Here is a 21,105-nt window from a genome sequence, read left to right on the forward strand (position 1 = left end):
TATTGCCTCTTGGAGGCGCCCAGCGGGGGTGGTATATATTTGTCCCAGGTCACTGGGTGGGGGCTCGAGCCGGTTTGCATTGTGTTATTGGAATGGATCCCCTAGATATTGAACCCGGCCCTTGTTGCTGCCAACTCTGACGGGCAGAAGGGTTACATATATTATACATGCACATAGATAGATGTTAAGGTTGAGAATACATATAATTAATTTAGTGTAAAACCCAGATGTAATTATTCCCAAAACATTAAAAAGCCAAGAAATTAGAGAGTTAAGGTTACATTAAAAAAAATCCAAACATGTTCAAGTATGGAAATGCATAGGTCAGTCATCCAAATGACCTTAATTCTGCTCCACAGCAACACTAATGCAATAACCATATGTTTCAGGCATTTTAGTGTTTGTGATACAAAGCTGAATTAAACTAAATTTAAACACACAGTTTATTTTTTTTTCCTTTACAGTCGCACTACAGGACAGTCACCATAGTTGAAGTATCAACCTTTCATTATTTATTTTAATTTCTATGGCCAGATACCCTGAAATGCTATGGCTGCATTATGTCATCTTGCAACAGTGCAAAGCACCCATAACATACTGGATAATTAGACTGAGATAATTACACATGAAGACACACACACACACACACTTTTCCCTCCCTCCTGCCCTCCATGCACATACAACCCTCTACTGCCTTTCTTATGGAGTAGATCTCGTGTAACAGTTAGCTTAAAAAAAAGTACTAAAAATTAATGGTCATTTTTGTCATTATTCTTCATAGTTCAAAGTTTCTCCTTCAGCAGAAAAATGCTCTATTTCATCCAATTCTACTAGGAACTGATCTTTCAAAATGGGAAAACTCTCTCTACAGTTTTCAATAGGATTGAGGCCACAGGTTGCCATCAAATAAGATGTTCTCTTTCAAAATGGCCACCCCTCTCATTATTCCAAATAGGAGTTAAAACAATCTGCCCTGACGAAAGATGGTGGCTCACTGTACTTTCAGGAGATTGACTAGAAAACTGTGAAGTGCAGGTGAATGGAGGCAGTGGACATATTTGCTAAGGGCAGCCTGTGGTCTCAGTTCAATTGGGAACAATAGGACATGACAGTCTTTTTGACAGAGGGCAAGTTTTTTGGTAGAATTTTCTGTAATACAATATTATCCGTAAGCTACTGCTGAAGGAGCAACTTTCACTTTTGAAGAATGGCAAAAAATGACCATTAATTCTAAAATGTCTGCAAATGTAGCCAATACACAAGATCGTAGTGATTTTAGCTACATAGGGAAATTGAAAAGTCTGCATTACTAGATTATTCTCATCATTTGGGACTGAAGATCACATACAGTGTTAAATTTCAAGGACTCCCTATAAAATGAATAATTTACAATTAAATACATTAGTTTGAGCTCTCAGAAAATACATCCTATAAAAAGTATAGGAAGTAATTTTAATAAAATGTGTTAATGACTTTTCAGATTCACAGAATTTAAGGCCACAAGGGACCATTCGAAAATCTAGTCTGCCATCCTGTACAACACAGGCCACAGAATTACATTCAGTTACCCCTGTACTGAACCCAATAACTTGTGTTGAATTAAACCTTATCTTCCTGAAAGTCATCCAGGCTTAATATGAAGTATTCAAAAGATAGAGAATCCGTCACTTCTCTTGTTAGTTTGTTGCAATGGTTAATCACTCTCACTGTTAAAAATACATGCCTTACCTCTAGTTTGAATTTGGCTTCACCTTCCAGTCTTGATATGGTTCTTGATATGTCTTTCTCTGTTAGATTAAAGAGCCCTTTGGTACCATATTTTCTCCCCATGAAGGTTCTGATAAAACTATAATGATTTCCTTTTTGATAAACTAAATCTCTTTCTCTCTCTCACTGTAGGGTATTTTCTCAAGCCCTCAAATAATTTTGTGGCTCTTCTCTGCACCCTCTCCAATTTTCAACATATTGTACAGTGATCAAATTACCACCCCAGTCCTACTCACTTGTTTATATATCTAAGAATCACAGAGTCTTTTTTAGTACATTACCACACTGGATGTTCATGCTGACTTGTGTCCACTACAATCTCTCAATGCTTTCTGGTCACTACTACCCAGGATACAGTCCCCTATTCTGTAAGTATGGCCAATACTCCTTGTTTCTCAATGTTTGACCTTCCATTTCGCTATATTAAAATCAACTGTTTGAATGAATTACCCACTCATCCAGATCACTCTGTATGACTGCCCTCCATCATCATTAGGTATTTACCACTCATTAATCTTTATGGGATCTGCATATTTTACCCGCTGTGATTTTATATTTACCTCCAGATCACTGATTAAAAGGTTGAATAGGATTGGAGCTAGAACCTGTTCCCTGTGAAACCCCACTAAAAACACCCCTGTATAATGATTCCCCAATGACCGCTATTTTTTGAGATCTTTCAGTTAGCCAGTTCTTAATCCATTTAACATGTGCTTTATTGATATTGTATTGTGCATTTTTTAATCAGAATGCCAAAAGTCTATTAACACGTGTAGTTACCAGTGTTACTTTTATCTATCAGACTTGTAGTCTCATCAAACCATGAAATCAGGTTTTGCTTAAGAGCTATTTTCCATAAAACAAAGTTGACTGGTTTTACTTCCATCCTGTACATTTTTTAAAATTGAAACCCATAACAGCTTTTCCATTATTATGCCCAAAACTGATGTCAGGCTTGTGACAGGTTTGGTCACACAGACCCCCTTGGTACTGTCACCTGATGTGCTGAAATTACCTCTGAGCCCATTTTCCCTGCCAGCTTGGGACTCTAGAACTCTGCCTTGATAAGCCAGACATGCTAGCCTGCTGCAACACAGACCCAGGTCTGGTCCATGCCCTCAAAGCTGCAGACTTTAACTAAAAACTGCTCAGCAGGTTACTTGCCTCCAGCACCAAGACACCCAGCTCCCAATGGGATCCAAACCCCAAATAAACCCATTTTACTCTTTCGAAAGCTTATACAGGGTAAACTCATAAATTGTATGCCCTCTACAACACTGAGAGAGAGATATGCACAGCTGTTTGCTCCCCCAGGTATTAATCACTTACTCTGGATTCATTAATAAATGAAAGTCATTTTATTAAGTATACAAAGTAGGATTTAAGTGGTTTCAAGTAATAACAGACAGAACAAAGTAAGTCACCAAGCAAAATAAAGCAAAAACACGCCAGTCTAAGCCTAACACATTAAGAAACTGATTACAGGTAATATCTCACCCTCAGAGATGTTCCAATAAACTGCTTTCACAGACTAGACTCCTTCCTAGTCTGGGCCCAATCCTTTCCCCTGGTACAGTCCTTGTTAGTTCCAGCAGACATCTTAGGTGTAAAGCAGGGGCTGTCTCATGACTAGCAGCCCCCTTTGTTTTGCTCCACCCCCTTTTATAGCTTTGGCACAAGGCAGGACTCTTTTGTCTCTCTGGGTCTCCACCGCTCCTTCTAAATGGAAAAGTACCAGATTTAAGATGGATTTCACTATCAGGTGATATGGTCACATGTCACTTTAAGACCTCATTCTTCATTACCCACGGGCTGGCCCACACATACACAGGAAGGCTTGCAGGTAACTAAACCATCCGCAACCAATTGTTCTAGTCAATGGGAGCCATCAAGATTCTAAACCACCGTTAATGGCCCACACTTTGCAAAATTACAATAGGACTTCAGTGTTATGCTTCATATTTCTAGCTTCAGATACAAGAATGATATATGCTTACAAATAGGATGAACACACTCAGTAGATTATAAGCTTTTTAATGATACCTTACAAGAGATCTTTTGCATAAAGCATATTTCAGTTACACCATATTCACGTTCATAACCATATTTTCATAAAGCATATGGAGTGCAACGTCACAAGGCTAACCAGGCTATAATTACCCAGGTAATCCTGCTCACCCTTTCTGAGTATTTGCACAAATTAGCACTCTTCCAGTCTTCGGAAATTTCCCCAGTATTGCAAGTTTTATTAAAAGTTAACATCAATGAGTCAGAGATCTCCTCACAAACTGTTTTAGAGCTTTGGGATGCAAGTTATCCAGCCCTGCTGGTTTAAATAGGTTTATCCTTAATAGATGCTGTTAAACATTCTCCTTATTCATTAATGGCCTGGAAAGTAATTAATCATCCTCATGTGTTACACGCATATCATCCTACTTCTTTCCAAACAGAGAAAGAAAATATTTATTGAACACTTGTCCTTTTCTGCATTATTAACAATGTTACCACATCTAGCTAGTAAAAGGCCTATTCTACTAATAAGAGGCCACTACTAGGATTTCATTTGCTCCTGATATACTTAAACTCTTTCTGATTGTCCTTAGCCCTGCCAGCCATGGATTTTTCCCTAGTGTCTTTAACTCCCCTTATCAATTTTCTAAACTTCATATCTTCTAAGATGAATTGATCACTGGACTGGAATTTGGTGGTTGACTAGGATCCAGTGATTATGACCTGATAACATTCAATATGGGCAAACAGTGGACATTCCCAAATAACTGATTGGGAATGCCCATTGTTTGGCCATTTTGAATATCAGGTCATGATCGCTGGATCCAAGTCAACCACCAACTTCCAGTCCAGTGATCAATTCATCTTTATCCCTTATACTGAGATCCAAAAAGTTGGGTACAATACCTTTTTTGTTAGATAAGGTATCATCATTCTTATTTGTATTGCCATAGTGCCTAGGAACCCTTGTCACAGACTAGGGCCCCATTTTGCTATGTGCTGTACAAACATGGAACAAAAAGATGGTCCCTGCCCCAAGATCTTACATTCTAAGTATTGCACCCAGTATCTAATTTGTAACCCAAAACTTTTTGGTTTGCAAAAGGTAAACATTTTTAGAAACTCTAATGATGTTGTGCTGGTGGCTGCATGAAACTGACAGCATAAGTCTCCCAAACTGAAGTCCCTCATAATAATATTTTTACCTACATACAAGTGTTTAAGGAGTAGCTCATCCTGTTCTTTGGTTCAATTTGGTGGTCTGTAACAAACCCCCACTGTAAGGTCTGAGGGTCTTTTCTACAGTAAGCAGCAGCAGCCAGAATAGGAAAGCAGCAGCCATGAATTAAGAAGCAGAGAGTCACATCCTCACATTCCATCTAAATTACATCAAAACAATGTAATAGCAGACTATTAAGAAGGCACTCCTGTCCTAATAGTACCCACCATCACCAGATAAAGAAAAAAACGGTTACCTATCTTTCGTAACTGTTGTTCTTCAAGGTGTGTTGCTCATGTCCATTCCATGCTAGGTGTATACGCGCCCATGTGCACAGCTGCTAGAGACTTTTTGCTTTAGTGATATCTGTAGGGCTGGCTCTGGCGCCCTCTGGAGTGCCACACTCATGCGCCGGTATATTAGGCACCACCATCCCTGCCCCCTCTCAGTTCCTTCTTGCCATCAATTCTGACAGTGGGGACAGAGGGCGGGTCATGGAATGGACATGAGCAACAAATCTTGAAGAACAACAGTTACGAAGGGTAGGTAACAGTTTTTTCTTCTTTGAGTGCTTGCTCAGGTCAATTCCATGTTAGGTGACTCACAAGCAGTTTCCCTGGAGGTGGGCTCAGAGTTAATGATCTTGCGGCTTGCAACACTGCTCTACTGAAACTTGTGTCATCCCATGCCTGTTGGGTAATGACATAATGGGATGCAAAGGTGTGGACCGAGGACCAGGTCGCAGCTCTGCAGATGTCCTATTTCAGAACTTGTGCAAGGAAAGCTGTTGATGAGGTCTGAGCTCTGGTAGAACGGGTGGTCACAGTAGCTGGCGGTGACACCCTGCTTGCTTATAGCAGAACTTGATACATGTGGCTATCCATGAGTAGATACCCTGGGCGGAAACCGGCAGGCCTTTCATCCTGTCTGCCACTGCAACAAAGAGCTGCGTCAATTTAGGAAAGGACTTGGTTCTCTCAAGGTAGAAAGCCAGCACCCTTCTAACACCAGGGTATGTAGCCTGAGTTCCTCGCTAGACTTATGAGGCTTGGGATAAAATACCAGCAGGAATATATCCTGATTATTGTGGAACGGTGACACCACCTTCAGCAAGAAGGCTGGGGGGGGCCCACAGCTGGACCATATCCTTGTAGAACATCATATACAGTGGTTCTGATGTGAGCGCTCTAATTTTGGAAACTCTGCAGGCTGAAGTGATTGCGATCAGGAAGGAAACCTTCTTCAAGAGGAGTAGCAGAAACACAAAGATAATGGCTCGAAGGGTGGCCCTGTGAGCTTAGGCCACACCAGGTTTAGATCCCAAGGCAGGATAGGGTCATGAACTTCAGCATAAAGTCGCTCTATGCCTTTCAGAAATCTGACCGTCATATCATGGGAAAAAAGCAGATCTGCCCTGAACCAGCGGATGAAAGGCCAAGATGGCCACTAAGTGGACCCTGATTGATGAAAGAGTCAGACCTTGGTGCTTTAGATGCAACAGGTAGTCTAGGATGGATTGTAGTGAGATCTGGTGTGGAGGTAGGTTCTGGCCCAAGACCCAACATGAAAAACGCTTCCATTTGGCCAGGTAGGTAGCCCTGGTGGAGGGCTTGCCCTGAATCGCCCCAAAGGTGTTCACAAAGTGTATGGCCATAGTGGCCACTTACCTGAGGTGTCGAGGGGTGTCCTTACCTTGATAACTGACTGGTCAGAGACAGGTCACAAACTCAGGTGCAATGCAGCCTCAACTTGGTGAGGTTCACCTCTCAGGATCTGGGCCTGCTTATAAACCAGGGGTGGGCAAACTTTTTGGCCTGAGGGCCACATTGGGGTGCAAAACTGCATGGAGGGCCGGGTAGGGAAGGCTGTGCCTCCCCAAACAGCCTGGCCCCGCCCCCTATCTGCCCCCTCCCACTTCCTGCCCCCTGACTGCCCCCCTCAGAACCTCCCACCCATCCAACCCCCCTGCTCCTTGTCCCCTGACTGCCCCCTCCTGGGACAACAGCCCCCCAGGACCCCACCCCCTATATAACTCCCTCCCTGTCCCCTGACTGCCCCCTCCAAACCTCTGCCCCATCCAACCTCCCCCTGTCCCCTGACTGCCCCCCGGGACCCTCTGCCCCTTATCCAACACTCCAGCCCCTTACCATGCAGCTCAGAGCAGCATGTCTGGCTGCCATGCCACCCAGCTGGAGCCAGACACGTTGAGCGGGCAGCCCCGCTGCCCAGAGTGCTGCCCGCGTGGCTGCGGGGGAGGGAGGACAGGAGGGGAGGGACTGAGAGCTAGCCTCCTGGGCCAGGAGCTCAGGGGCCGGACAGGACGGTCCCGTGGGCCGTAGTTTGCCCGCCTCTTATAAACTAACAGAAATCAACTCTGTCACCAGTGCAACGGATAGAGTTTATAGGAGCAGTACTCAATTCTACCCCAGCCAAGGCCTTCCTTCTAGAGTCTAGGTTCTGAGCCATGTCGGACCTCATAACCCACATGTGAACCCACCTGCTCACAACTGCCCGCGTATGGATCAAGCTGCTAGGCTACATGGCAGCAGGTACTTACATGGTCCGGCATGCATGTCTGCATTTCAGACCCCTGCAAGTGTGGCTGGTTTCAATCTACATGCCAGGCAGACGCGATTTGGAACAGGTGATTACAGTCCCATCACACATCCTGGCTTCCCTGGGGTGGAGGATGGAACCCCAATCAGTGTTGGAGGGCATTCCCTTCATGAACCCATGTCCTGTAGTAACCTTTGTCTCCAATGTATCAGACTTGGGCTGGCGAGCCCACCTCAGCGACATCAGCATGCAAGTTCTTTGGTTGCAGAAAGATCGTTCCTTGCATATAAACATCAGGGAGCTCAAGGCAGTTTGGCTGGCCTGTCAAGCTTTCCTCCACTTTCTGGAGGGCAAGGTCTGAGTCATGGACAGACAATACCATGGTGATGTTTCACATCAACAAGCAGGGCGGAGTCCGCTTGTTAGGCCTGTGCCAAAAGGCTTTCCAGCTATGGGACTTCTGCGTCCAGTACGCCATTCATCTCATGGTGTCTCACCTGCTTGGCACCAAGAATGCATTGGCAGATCATCTCAGCAGGTCTTTCTTGCCTTGCCACAAGTGGTCTCTTCACCCATAGGTGGTCAGCTGCATTTTCCAAAGGTGGGGGACTCCCCACGTGGACCAGAACAGGAAGCGTCACCGGTTCTGCCTGATCCACAGGCACGACAGAGGTTTCCTGTCCAAAGCCTTCCTGTTCCTGTGGTCGGGAGCAAAGGTTATCCTGATAGCTCCGGTGTGGCTGCATCAACTTCAGCACGCTGTTAGAGCTTTTGGTAGCAACCCCATTGGAGCTCCTGCTCCAGCTGGACCTGCTGTCGCAGAACCACGGCCTTTTGCTGCACCTGAATCCAGCACCCCTCCACTTGACGGCATGGTTGCTGCATGGCTGAATGTGGAGGAGCAGGCTCGCTCACGCAGGGCCATGAACTAGTAGTGGCACTGACCCACTACAAAGCGCAGAAACCTTCTGTGTCCTTGGAAAATGGAGATATAGAAATAAGCATCCTTCAAATTGAGGGCGGCAAACCAGTCTCCTGGATCCAGAGAAGGAATGATGGAGGCCAGGGAGACCATGTGGAACTTCAACTTCTGAGATATTTGTTGAGGCGACACAGGTCTAGAATGGGTCTGACGCCCCTTTCGGCCTTCAGGATTAGGAAATACTGAGAGAAAAACCTTTTCCCCTCATGTCTTGAGGGACTTCCTCTACAACCCCCACCCTTAGGAGGGTTTCTACCTCCTGGACGAGGAGTTGCCCCAGAGAAGGGTCCCTGAAGAGGGACGTGGAGGTGGGGTGGGAGGGAGGAAAACTGCAGGGTATACCCAGAGGTTTCAGTGCTCAGCACCCAGCGGTTCAAAGTAATTCGGAACCAGGCAGTACGGAAAGGGAATAAACGATTGAAAAATAAACGGGTGGGGAAGGGGGGCTGGATCTGATAAATCTGGTACTCCGTCCTTGGGCGCACCCTCAAAATGCCTATCTCGGGCCACCTGACTGACATGCAGAGCCTGATTGGGAGGCTGAGGATGGGGTGGGACAATGGTATTTGAAGCCCTTGTCTCTGTCCCTTCTCCTGTAGGAGCCTTGTCTCAAGGAGCCCGAGACCCTCAGTGATGGGGGAGAAGGCCGGAATGACTTCCTGGCGGTCTGCGGTGTGGAAAGCCCCATGGAGCGGAGCATGGCATGGGAGTCTTTCAGGCCTTGTAGCCTGGCATCCGTTTGCTCCAAGAACAGAGCATTGCCTTCAAATGGGAGGTCTGGATGGATTGCTGGACCTCCAGGGAGAGGCCAGAGGACTGCAGCCACAAACTCTGCCTCATCGACACAGCCATAGCCATAAACCTGGCTGCCAAGTCTGCCACATCCAAAGCGGTATGGAGTGAGGCCCTGGCTACTGACCTGCCTTTCTCCAGAATAGACGTGAACCCTTGGCCCAGGTCTTGCGGCAGGAAATGTTTAAATTTTGCCAGCGAGTCCCGCAAGTTGTAATTATATCTACCCAGCAGCGCCTACTGGTTAGATATCCTCAGCTAGAGGCGCGCAGTCAAATAAATTTTCCTTCCAAAGAGGTCCAACATTTTTGCATCCTTATTTTTAGGCGTGGCTCTTGCCTGTCCCTTCCTGTCCTTTTGTTCACCACTGATACTATGAGTCAACCCGGGGGTGGGTGGGAGTATAGGTATTCATAGCCTTTGGCGGGCACGTAATACTTCTTTAAAGCCCTCTTTGATATGCGCAGCAAAGAGGACAGGGTTTGCCACAGGGCCTTTACTACCTTTGATCACCCCTTTATTCACAGGTAATGCCATCTTGGCAGGTGTTGCGGTGCCAAGATGTCAAAGAGGCTGTCTGCTTGTTCTGCAAGCTCCTCAGCCTGTAGGCCCAGATTTGAGGCCACCCTTTTAAGCAGTTCTTTGTGGGCCATAAAGTCATCGGGAGGGAGTGGGTGAGATGGGCCCATGACCACCTCATCAGGGGAAGAGGAAGGTAAACCGGGGAGGGGCTGGGCCACACACACTACCCCAAGAGAGTCTTCCCCAGCAACTGACGTCTGTCATCAGGTACCAGAATCAGAATCCGATTCCAGGTCTGGTCCTGGTGCCAATGGTACTGCAGACAGCTTCTTGGAGGGCCCCACTGAGGAACGTTGTGAGTATGGCCCTGGCATTATGGGGAGGCTCCAGGGATTCCAATAAGGCCACTGGATCAGCCACTGGCTCTGTGGCCAGGCACCCATCGCGGGCTCTGCCATGTCTGGTGCCCCAGTGAATGGTTCCCCCTTTGAATTCTGGGGAAGACTCCTCCCTTCCTTACCCTGGAGGTGCTGTCAGAGCCTCCCTCTGCCATCAAGGCTGGAGAATGGTGCTGGGGTCATGGTGATTGGTGGTACCATGTAGGTGGAGACTGATAGTGGGATGGTGGTGAGAGCTGACGGACTGGGGACTGGGGTGTGGGTGACCTGCGCCGAGGAGATGGCAACCGCTGTCTTTAAGATGCAGGTCGGTGCCAAGGAGATTGAAGTCTCACCAGTGATGAATCACATCGTCTGAGAACACGAAGGTGGTGATGGACTGGTGCCAAGTCTCCGGGGATTGATGGTGCCTGCGGAACCTTTGCCACCTCCACTGGCTGGGAGTCTTGTCATGTAGGTGGTACCGTGAGAGCCATGAGGTCTCTCACCACCTGAAACGCCTCTGGCATCGAAGGCACCATCAACCACGCTGGCCCCCTACCACTCCCAGGAGTCGGAGGCAGGTTCTTGGATGGGCTAGGGGCTCTTGAGGCTGCCACCCCTGGGCTCTCAAGTGCAGGCAGGTGGCCCGACATGGGTCCTTTGCCTGCTGATTGTGCCTTGTCCTCATTAGAAGCTGGGGAGCGCCCCCACTGCTTTATGTGCTTCCTGGGCACCGGTGACAGGGAGTGGTGCCATGGAGAGCTCGGAGCTGGAGGGGCACTCCAAACTGACCTGGACATGTTCTGTGCTGAGTCAGACCTGGAGGGGTCTGACGCCGGTCTAAGAACTGCCTCCATTAATAGTGCATTTAAGTGGATGTCCCTGTCCTTTTGGGTCCTTAGCTTAAGGTTTTACAAATTCAGTACTTGACCTTGACATGCGCTTCCCCCAAACACTTCAAGCAGCTTGTGTGAAGGTCGCTAACCTGCATCGGCTTATTACAAGCAGAGCACAGCTTGAAACCCGGGGACTGGGGCATGCCTTATCCCTGGAACAACGTCTCAACAGGGAATCATAGAATATCAGGGTTGGAAGGGACCTCAGGAAGTCATCTAGTCCAACCCCCTGCTCAAAGCAGGACCATTCCCCAATTTTTGCCCCAACTCCCTAAATGGCCCCCTCAAGGATTGAACTCACAGCCTTGGGTTTAGCAGGGCAATGCTCAAACCACTGAGCTATCCGTCCCCCCACTCTAACTGTAACTAACTCTACCTTAACTGCTAACAATACTAACTATCCAAAAACTATAGTACACAAACAGTTCGAAGAGACCACTATCACACTTGCTGAACAAGGGCGAAAGAGGCGTTCCAGCATCTGTCAAGGGCGACAAGAAGAAACTGACAGGGCGCAGGGCTGGTAGCGCCTAATATACTGGTGCATGAGCGTGGCACTCCAGAGGACACCAGAGCCAGCCCTCTGGATACCACTAAGGAAAAGTGTCTGGCAGCCGTGCACGTGTGCGCACACACACCTAGCATGGAATCGACATTAGCAAGCACTCAAAGAACAAATCTTAAGATGGTTAAAGAAACTTTGTTTGACAGCATTCTGTCTCGCCAGGAATCATTGAACAGCTGTGATTGTGAAATCTATACTTTAGTGTTTTGCCTTTATGGTCCCTACTTCTCTATTGTTTATCTGTATGGACTCTGTCTGATTCTTTAATTATTTCTATCTGTTGCATAATTAATTTTGCAAGATTTAAATCAGCTAAGGTGGCGGAGTGTGACTGGTTAAAGAATTGTTTCGTAAGGGGCTAGGATTGGTGAAAAATACTGCTTCGTAGTACTTTACTTGAAAATGATTGGTTAAAGTATAGCTAAGCAGGACTTAGTTTAACTATGTAACTGGAGTCCAAAAGGAAATTCTTTGGAACCTAACTCCAGCACATAGCCCAAGATCAGAGCTGCCAGACCTCAACACTGCCGAGCATACCATGCAGAAGCTGGAGCCCTGGACGACTTGATCCTGACTAGCCACTAAGGAAAGTTCGTCTGCCTTATTCGGAGTGGTGAGCATTGCATGCTTAGCCTATGTGTTCTGTTTTGGTAACTGTTAATAAACAAACAGAGGTTAAGGATATTATTGTGTAAGGCTCTTTCACTGGTAAAGACCTCACAAACACGCAGAAGATTATGCCCTGATCCCTGGGAACTGGGTCAGGGTGGGTGCCTTTCATCCAGAGCCCTATAACTGGGAAAGGGTGGGAGTGCCTAAATTAACCGTGTTATGCCTTGAGTGCACAGAAGGGTAAATGTGGGGTGCCCTAGAGTGTGTGGGAACACCCACCATTCATCAGTATCCCTCCTGGGCTTTGTTAGTAAGCACGTTAATCCATATGATCAGTACAGCTGGGAAAAAATAATGGCAAATATTTTACTCACCAGAAAGTACAATTTTGTTTGACCCAAAATGATTTGCGTTGAGTTTGCCCAGTTATGACCGAACCAAAAAAAAAAAAAAAAAGAAATGTTTTGGAGATGTTGAAACAAAGCATTTTGTTTTCATATGACGGCTTTTCATTTTGATTTTTGAAATTTTAACAAAAGTAAAGGAGGACTAGATTCACCAAATGGTTTTTCCCTCAAGCTCTCCTGTTGAAGCTATTCCACCTTTTATAAATAAGTATTTCTTAGAGCAGACTTGCACTTGAGACTCCCACATCCCAGGCAGTGCCCTAACTACTAGGGTAAAAACTATGAGGAGATCACCATAACCACCTCCTCTTCCAGCTGTTTTCTGAATCTAGTCCTCCCCAGCCTTTGTTAAAATGCCCAAAATCAAACAAAAAAATCCAAGTTGAATAATAACAAAAAATGTTTCATATGACCCTACTAGAAATTTTTCCAACTTTTCAATTCACAAAAAAATTGGAAATTTTTCATTTTCAGTTTGATTTTTTGGAAATGCTAGCGAACCTAAGAAGATTCACCTAGGTCATCTTCTGATTTATCAATAACTCTAAAATAGGTAATGGTGTCTTTAATGTAGAGTGCAACCCTATCCTCCACCAACAACTCTTTTACTCACTGAGGGGATCTACAGAAGGTTTCTGTGTCATCCTCCACAGGTCAGAGCCAAGACCCACAATCACAGACCCTGGCAAATGCTGGGGTGTTTGTTTCAATGGGTTTTATTTAATTCCATATTTTACAAGGTGGATCTGGATTCCCAAACTTCCCATCATCAGGAGAACAAAGGATCTTGGACAGCAACAGGGATTGGGGAACTCTGGGGCAGAAGCACAGGTAATACAAACCAGCTCCACCTAAGCTCACGAATGCTTCCTCTTTCCTGTAAGACACAGTACACTACCCATTCCTGAGATATTCCCCCAGAAGGGGAATAAATGAGACTCAGGTTCTCTCTAAACTCCCTCCTCTCCCACATACAACAGAGACCACTTGGTACTGGAGGTGATAGTGGAATGTAAGGTAGGGCAGGGAAGGACTAAGGGATCCAACTTTTCAACCAACCTGTAAGATGAAGAGGTGGCCTGCTTACCCCCCACGCCCAGGGAAGATCTAATAAAATCAGGAGCCTATAAAGTTTGGGGAGACTTACCTCCTTCCCCTGGGCATTCAGGTAATCTTTCACTTCCCTGACTAAGTCTGGCTTCCCCAAGGAGAGATGCAGGCAATGGACTCTAAGTGGGGTGAAGGGTGAGCCAGGGAAATCAGGGGACCATCCAACCCCTAGGAATCTGGGGGCTACCTAGTTACCCTCATTCCCTCTGGGATTCAGAGACCTGTTCTAGAACAGCACACAAAGGACCTCCAAGGGGAATCTGAAGGTAGCACGGGATACAGAACACATTGGAACTGTCATGAGGGCACAGCCCATTCAAAGGTCACCCTAACCACAAACAGGGCAAGACTCCCCGCAACCTCAAGGCCCAGGGGCTGGGGGAGCCTTGATGAGGCCCTAGTAGAAGAGATGGGACTCTGGCCACTGCACCAGGGGGCTCTAGGGATTTTATTTCTTCTTCCTCTCCTGGGAACAGCGAGGGCAGAACCTGGTAGGAAAAGGAAAGAGAAGGCAGCAGTTATGACGTGGGAGGGACCCACCAATACACAAAGCCTATGGGACCCTCCTTAGTGCCCCCCAAATACAGCCACACACACAGAAGCCCTTAAACACACACAACCCCCAATAACTCTTCATTGAGATGCAGTCCCAACACCCCCTAACATCCATAGTCACCCCGCCCCAGAACGTTCCGCTCCAGACACCCATGGGACTCCCCAGTGATTTATAGCCTCGAAACCTCTGATGTCCTTGTTTCAGCACCCACTCACCATTTCCCTCTTGGCTTTGTCGTCAGGCCCACACAGGCGAAATGGAACCATTCGATGGAGCACTGATGTGGGATGAAGAGCACAGAGTCAGTCGTACAGTAGAGTTTCCTTCCCTCCTGAGTCTTTTGGGGGCTACCAACACCCCCTCAGCATTTGATCACATAACCTCCCCTTGCAACTCCTCAGCAGTGACCACATCAATATTCAGGATTGTGGAAGTGGATTGAGAAACTCACCTAATTCCTACTCTGTTTTAAGGCTTCCCTCCTCCTGGATTCCAGACTTGTCCAGGACAAAAATCTGTCCCTTAAGGGTCTCTCTAAAATGAGCATCCTCCTTAATTCTCCCCTCTCACATAATCTGTACATACACCCTCGACCTGCAGGTGTCACTGCTTGAGATAGCAGGACCCACATAAGCAGAACCGGATTTCCAGTGTGAGTCTCACCCCGCCCCCATTCTCTCCAAGCCCAGTATCTTACATCAGGGTTATCACAGCCAATCATCTCCCCATAGGAGACCTGGTGGCACAGGCAGTAGGTGGGTTCATTGGGATCCACAGGCATATCCAGCACATCTGAGGGGTGCACATTTCCAAATGTCACTGAGGGCATCCCATACTCCGTGCTGCTGCAGGGGAGAAGGAGGAATCAGGTCAGCAAAGTCACCAGGGTGGGGGCACCCCCACACTTCACCCGGGGAGACCCTCTGCTGTGGACTCCACCTTGACAGAAACAGAAAGAGACCCTTCCCCACATAACACAACTGCAGAAATTCACTATCCCAGGTCCTGTCCTCACAGCAAGGACCTGACCTCTCCAGGCCTCTATCTCCTTCCAGAGGGAAGGATATTTCTCTCACTAGGAGTCCCAGCCTACCCGGGCTCTTGCTCTAACTGCTCCAGGGCACAGCAGGAACAAGTGGGATGGATGAGCCATTGGTCTGATCTGGGTGAAGTCAGGGGATCGCTTATGATCTGGATGAGGGATGGATTGCACCCTCAGCAAGTTCTCGGATGACACTAAGCTGGGGGGAGAGGTAGATATGCTGGAGGGTAGGGACAGGGTCTGGAATGACCTAGACAAATTGGAGGATTGGGCCAAGAGAAAACTGATTAGGTTCAACAAGGACAAGTGCAGAGTCCTGCACTTAGGACGGAAGAATCCCATGCACTGTTACATGCTGGGGACTGATTGGCTAAGCGGAAGTTCTGCAGAAAAGGACCTGGGGATTACAGTGGATGGGAAGCTGGATTTGATAGCAGCCTTCAACTAACAGCCCTCCACCCCACTAACGGGGGGTTCCAAGGAGGATGGAGCTAGGCTGTTCTCAGTGGTGGCAGATGACAGAACAAGAAGCAATGGTCTCAAGTTGCAGTGCGGGAGGTCTAGGTTGGATATTAGGAAAAACTATTTCACTAGGAGGATGGTGAAGCACTGGAATGGGTTATCTAGGGAGGTGGTGGAATCTCCATCTTTAGAGGTTTTTTAAGGCTTGGCTTGACAAAGCCCTGGCTAGGATGATTTAGTTGAGATTGGTCCTGCTTTGGGTAGAGGGTTGGACTAGATGACCTCCTGAGGTCTCTTCCAATCCTAATCTTCTATGATTCTATGACAAAGGGCAGGACCTGACCATTGGTTTGATCCTGATTAGGGGTGTAGCCAGCCGCAGCCCCCATCCATGGCTTGACCCCCCCAGGCAGCAGCAGCTCCTGCTCCATGGGGAAGAGGTGCAGCCCATGGCTCCCTCTGCATCTGCCCTGCCAAGCAGTCCGTGCCTGTGTCTGTGTCGACCTCCTGTCACGTCGTTACCTTGCTTTTGAAGTGCAGTTTGCACAGTTTCCTATCTGAACCACAAATAACAGCAGAAGTCCTTGCGAACGTGAGGGGCTTGCTTAAAGCTATATTACCAATTGTATTCATGCTTATGAACATGTAATCAATATATAAGGAGTGAGATAGTATGAGTGTAAGAAACCAATCGCAAGGCTTGAACTGAAATATTACCATGTAAGGATAATCAAGGTGTATATGGGACTGTATATAAACCTACAGCAGTAGCGGCCAGAGAGAGATGTAACCTACGACAGCAAAAACTCAGGACCGGACCGGAAGCAGTAGAGCCCTCCCACAGACCCGAAGGGGCTTCGGGGACTCTCGTCGCCTAGCGGTTCGATCTCTGGGAAGCTGGAACCTGGCCAGTCTCAGTCACCTAAGATCGAAAACAACACCTGCGTCTACAGCCTGCCAGTATGCATGGAATGTGTGTGAGTATAACTACGCAAATAATGGAAGTAAGCAATAAATCAACCCTCAATACTGTTTCAATTCGACCTTTGTTTGTGGTTATTTCTTGGCTGGTTCCAAGAAAGAGTAACAAGGGGAACCTTGATGGACCCACTGGTCTGACTTAACTTGTGTGGTTACCCCCCATTCCCTAAGTCTCCCTGTCACTTACGTGCGGACGAGTTTCAGCTTCTTTTGAGCCATCTTTGGTGCCTCCTCATCAGAGTTTTTCCCCTTAGAACGAGCACGGGCAGCTTTCTTCTCCTTTTGGGCCCGGCCCTCTGGAGGGATGGGGAAAAGAAATGGGCATTAAACTCTTCCACCCACGAAGACAGATACCTGTACACCAGCCCCCTTTACAGCATTAAGACACATACCCTGCCCTTTCATAGTCTCTGGTCTACACACACCCATCATCTCCTCTGAGACACCCCATCACAACCCTCCATCATCATCCCTGGGTCACCTCCTTGTCACTTGCTGGGGCTCTAGCTCCTCCTCAAACTCCAACTTCACAGTCTCTGGGCCATCTCCTGCCATCCCCCTCCCAGGCTCCCTTCCACCCCACCACTTTTGTGGTCCTGGGCCCCACTGTATTAGTTTGTGGCAGGGCCCTGGGACTCACTCTTCTTGCCCTTGCTGGAGGAGCTGTCGTAGTCACTCGATTCAATCTGCTTCTCCTTCAAGTCAGCTTCAAAACGGGCAAGGTCCGTGTCTAGCCGCCGGATGTGCTTATCCACCTGCAGGTAGGACAGTAAGCAAAAGCATTATTAGGGGATGGAATCCTGAAGGGCCGAGAAAGGACAGGGGAAGGGGCTTCAGCAGAGAGGCAACTGTAGGTGGTGCCTACAAGGGAGACAGGGTCCATGTTGGGACTGGAGCAAAGGATTTCCAAATGCTTTATAACCCCATCCAGTACCAGGAACAGGATACAGTGAGTCATGACTCCCAGCCCTTCATGCTGTAACCCTTTGTCACCACTCTGCTCCCTCTCTCTCCTTCATACCATCTCATAGGTCTGCATGGCCAGCTGAACCTTGTCATCCCCGAACTCCTTGCATTTCGCATAGGCTTCCTGAATTTGCTTGAGAAGCCCCAGTTTTTCCTCCGAAGACAGAGTCCGTGCATTGGTGATATACTCCGTGGCCAGTTTATCAATCTCTGACTTGAGGTCTGAAACAAGACCGGATTCATGGTCAAAAATATCCCAGTGCCCTCTGCTAGGAAGGGCAGATCTGGACAGCTGCAGGCTCCCTCCTCTGCCCTGTTGTCACACCACCACCTGCAAGGGAAGGAAGAGCAGGCCAGCTGCAGGCTCCCTACCTACTCACAGCACATACTCTGGGCCTCATTCCTGACACTCACCTTCTGTTCGCTGGTCTAAATCTCGCATGAGTTGGAAATTTCTCTGCAATTCAAATGGCAGGTTCTCAATGCCTGGAGAGAGAGGTAGATACATGGAGAGGTCAGGTCCCTGTCTCTGTTTCCCCCATTAAGCATTTATAATAACCAGATATAGGACTTAACATCCCCTAATTTCCCTGTCAGTCCAACTCTGATGTAATGCAGCAGCTGTTCTCTAAGATGCCAATGATTCAGTCTTGCGCCCATTGGAAGCCTAGAGTCTGGTGGGCTCACAGACGGGGTCGTTACTTTAGTAAATCTTACTGGGGTCCACTAAGTTGGCACTATCTCCAACTCCCCTCAATGCAGACATTATTAACTGGCATTATTAACTTGCAGGTAGCATGGAAAAGGTGGGTCAGGAGGAGGAGTGGGTAGTGGTCCTGATCAGAGCAAGAAGGCTCTTCCACGCATAAGATGCGGCATGAGAAGAGGTATGGGGTTGTTTATGGAACAATCTGACAACTACACAATGGTAGCGGTAGCAAAAAAAATAATAATGGAAAGCTCATGAGGGACGAAGCTGTGCAGTGGCTTAAAGGTCAGAACAAAAAGCTTGAACACGATATGGAGGAAAAAGAAGAACCAGTGGATTCAAAGGTGATTCAGGGATGATAGTCAGACCAAGATACCAGAAAGATAATCTTAGTGGCAGAATGTTGAATGGACTGAAGGTAAGTGGTGTATGTGTCCAGGCAGTCTTAAAGAAAGAAGTCACAGTAATCAAGACAATAGATATGGGGCTGTGCAAGAGTTCTGCTGAGGGAGCAGAGAGAAAAGGTACCAACTTAGAAACATCATGGAAGCAGCAGCAATATTTGGCCTGGATGTAATTCAAATACGCATGCACCAGAAGCACAGGTCCTTATCAGTAAAGATAAATGAGATATATCTTATTGTAAGCTGTACAGGACCTAGGAGAACATGGGTGAAAAATACTGATTGCATCCAGTACAAGACATTGACGACACAGACCACACTAGTCAGTTCATTACAATATAACACAGAATCATAGACATGTAGGATTGGAAGGAAGCTCAATAGGTCATCTAGCCCAGTCCCTTGTACTCATGACAGGACTACATAATAACTAAACCAGAGGTTTTCAACCTTTTTTCATTTGCAGACCCCTAAAAAACTTCTAAAGGAGGCACGACCCCTTTGGAAAACTTAGACCGTCTGCGGACCCCAGGGGTCCGTGGACCACAGGTTGAAAACCACTGAACTAGACCATTTCTGGCAGGTGTTTGTCTAAACTGCTCTTAGAAACCTCCAATGAGGGAGATTCTACAACCTCCCTAGGCAATTTGTTCCAGTGCTTAACTACCCTGACAGTTAAGAAGTTTTTTCTAATGTCGAACCTAAACCTCCCTTGCTACAATTTAAGCCCATCACTTCTTATCCTATCCTCAGAAGTTAACAATTTTTCACTCTCCTCCTTGTAACAACCTTTTATGTACTTAAAAACCATCAGTCTTCTCTTTTCCAGACTAAACAAATCAAATTTTTTTCAATCTTTCCTCACAAGTCATGTTTTCTAGACCTTTAATAATTTTTGTTGCTCTCCTCTGGACTTTCTCCAATTTGTCCACATCTTTCCTGAAATGTGGCACCCAGAACTCGACACAATATTCCAGCTAAGACCTCACCAGCACAGAGCAGAGTGGAAGAATTACTTATCGTGTCTTGCTTACAATGCTCCTGCTAATACACCCTAGAATTACGTTTGCTTTTATACCGTTCACTCATATTTATCTTGTGATCCCCTATAACCCCCAGATCCCTTTCTGAAGTACTCCTTACTAGGCAATCATTTCCCATTTTGCATGTGTGCAATTGATTGTTCCTTCCTAAGTAGAGTACTTTGAATTTGTCCTTATTGCATTTCATTCTATTTACTTCAGACCATTTCTCCAGATAATTTTGAATTTTAATCCGACCCTCCAAAGCACTTGCAACCCCTCCCAGCTTGGTATCATCCGTAAACTTTTTAAGTGTACTCTCTCTGCCATTATCTAAATCATTGATGAAGATATTGAACAGAACTGGACCCAGGACTGATCACCGCAGGACCCCACTCAATATGCACTTCCAGCTTGACTGAACCGCTGATAAGTACTCTCTGGGAATGATTTTTCAACCAGTTAGGCACCCACCTTATAACAGCTTCACCTAGGCTTTATTTTGCTAGTTTGTTTATGAAAAGGTCTAGCAAAACAGTAACAACAATCGCAGGAAAGTCAAGACATACTACATCTACCACATGCACCCTATTCATAAGGCTTATTAACCTGCCACAGAGAGCCATCCGGTTGGTTTGACATGATTTGTTCTTGACAAATCCATGTTGACTGTTACTTATCATTTTATTATCTTCTAGGTGTTTGCAAATTGATTATTACTTGATTATTTGTTCCATTATCTTTCCAGGTACTGAAGATGAATGGTCTGTAATTCCGAGGGTTGTCCTTATTCCCCTTTTTTCAGATTGACACTATATTTGCCCTCTTCCAGTCCTCTGGAATATCACCCATCTTCCATGAGTTTTCAAAGATAATCACTAATGGTTCAGATATCTCCTTAGTCAACTCCTTCAGTATTCTAGGATGTATTTCATCAGGCTCTGCTGACTTGAATACATCTAACTTGTCTAAGATAATCCTAAAACTGTTTTACATTAAATAAATAATAAAATAATAGTGCTTTTCATGCAACCAACTCAAAGCACTGAACTGCTTGAAGTGCCACAAAGAAGGATTAATTTCCCCATTTTACAGATGGGAAAACAGAGGTCGAGATGGGAAGAGACTTGTCCAAGGTCATAGAG

General features: G+C 46.6%; 1 protein-coding gene across 6 annotated transcripts in view; it reads right to left on the minus strand.

Annotated features, from left to right (window-relative positions):
- Window positions 1-13,408: 13,408 nt before the first annotated feature.
- The window catches only part of ING4 (inhibitor of growth family member 4), a 41,524-nt gene continuing 33,827 nt past the window's right edge, over window positions 13,409-21,105 (minus strand). For 5 of the 6 annotated variants that reach the window (XM_048820579.2, XM_048820584.2, XM_048820566.2 and 2 more), the window contains 7 exons: window positions 18,240-18,311; window positions 17,881-18,047; window positions 17,500-17,614; window positions 17,047-17,155; window positions 15,072-15,219; window positions 14,590-14,651; window positions 13,409-14,306 (listed from right to left, as the gene is read on the minus strand). In XM_048820579.2, the coding sequence (XP_048676536.1) occupies window positions 14,267-14,306; window positions 14,590-14,651; window positions 15,072-15,219; window positions 17,047-17,155; window positions 17,500-17,614; window positions 17,881-18,047; window positions 18,240-18,311 (713 nt within the window). In that variant the 3' untranslated portion in view covers window positions 13,409-14,266. The remainder of the gene's footprint in view (window positions 14,307-14,589; window positions 14,652-15,071; window positions 15,220-17,046; window positions 17,156-17,499; window positions 17,615-17,880; window positions 18,048-18,239; window positions 18,312-21,105) is intronic. The other variant, XM_075119662.1, reaches the window with a different exon arrangement.

Source organism: Caretta caretta, chromosome 1 (genome assembly GCF_965140235.1).
Source record: "Caretta caretta isolate rCarCar2 chromosome 1, rCarCar1.hap1, whole genome shotgun sequence".
Taxonomy (NCBI): domain Eukaryota; kingdom Metazoa; phylum Chordata; order Testudines; family Cheloniidae; genus Caretta; species Caretta caretta.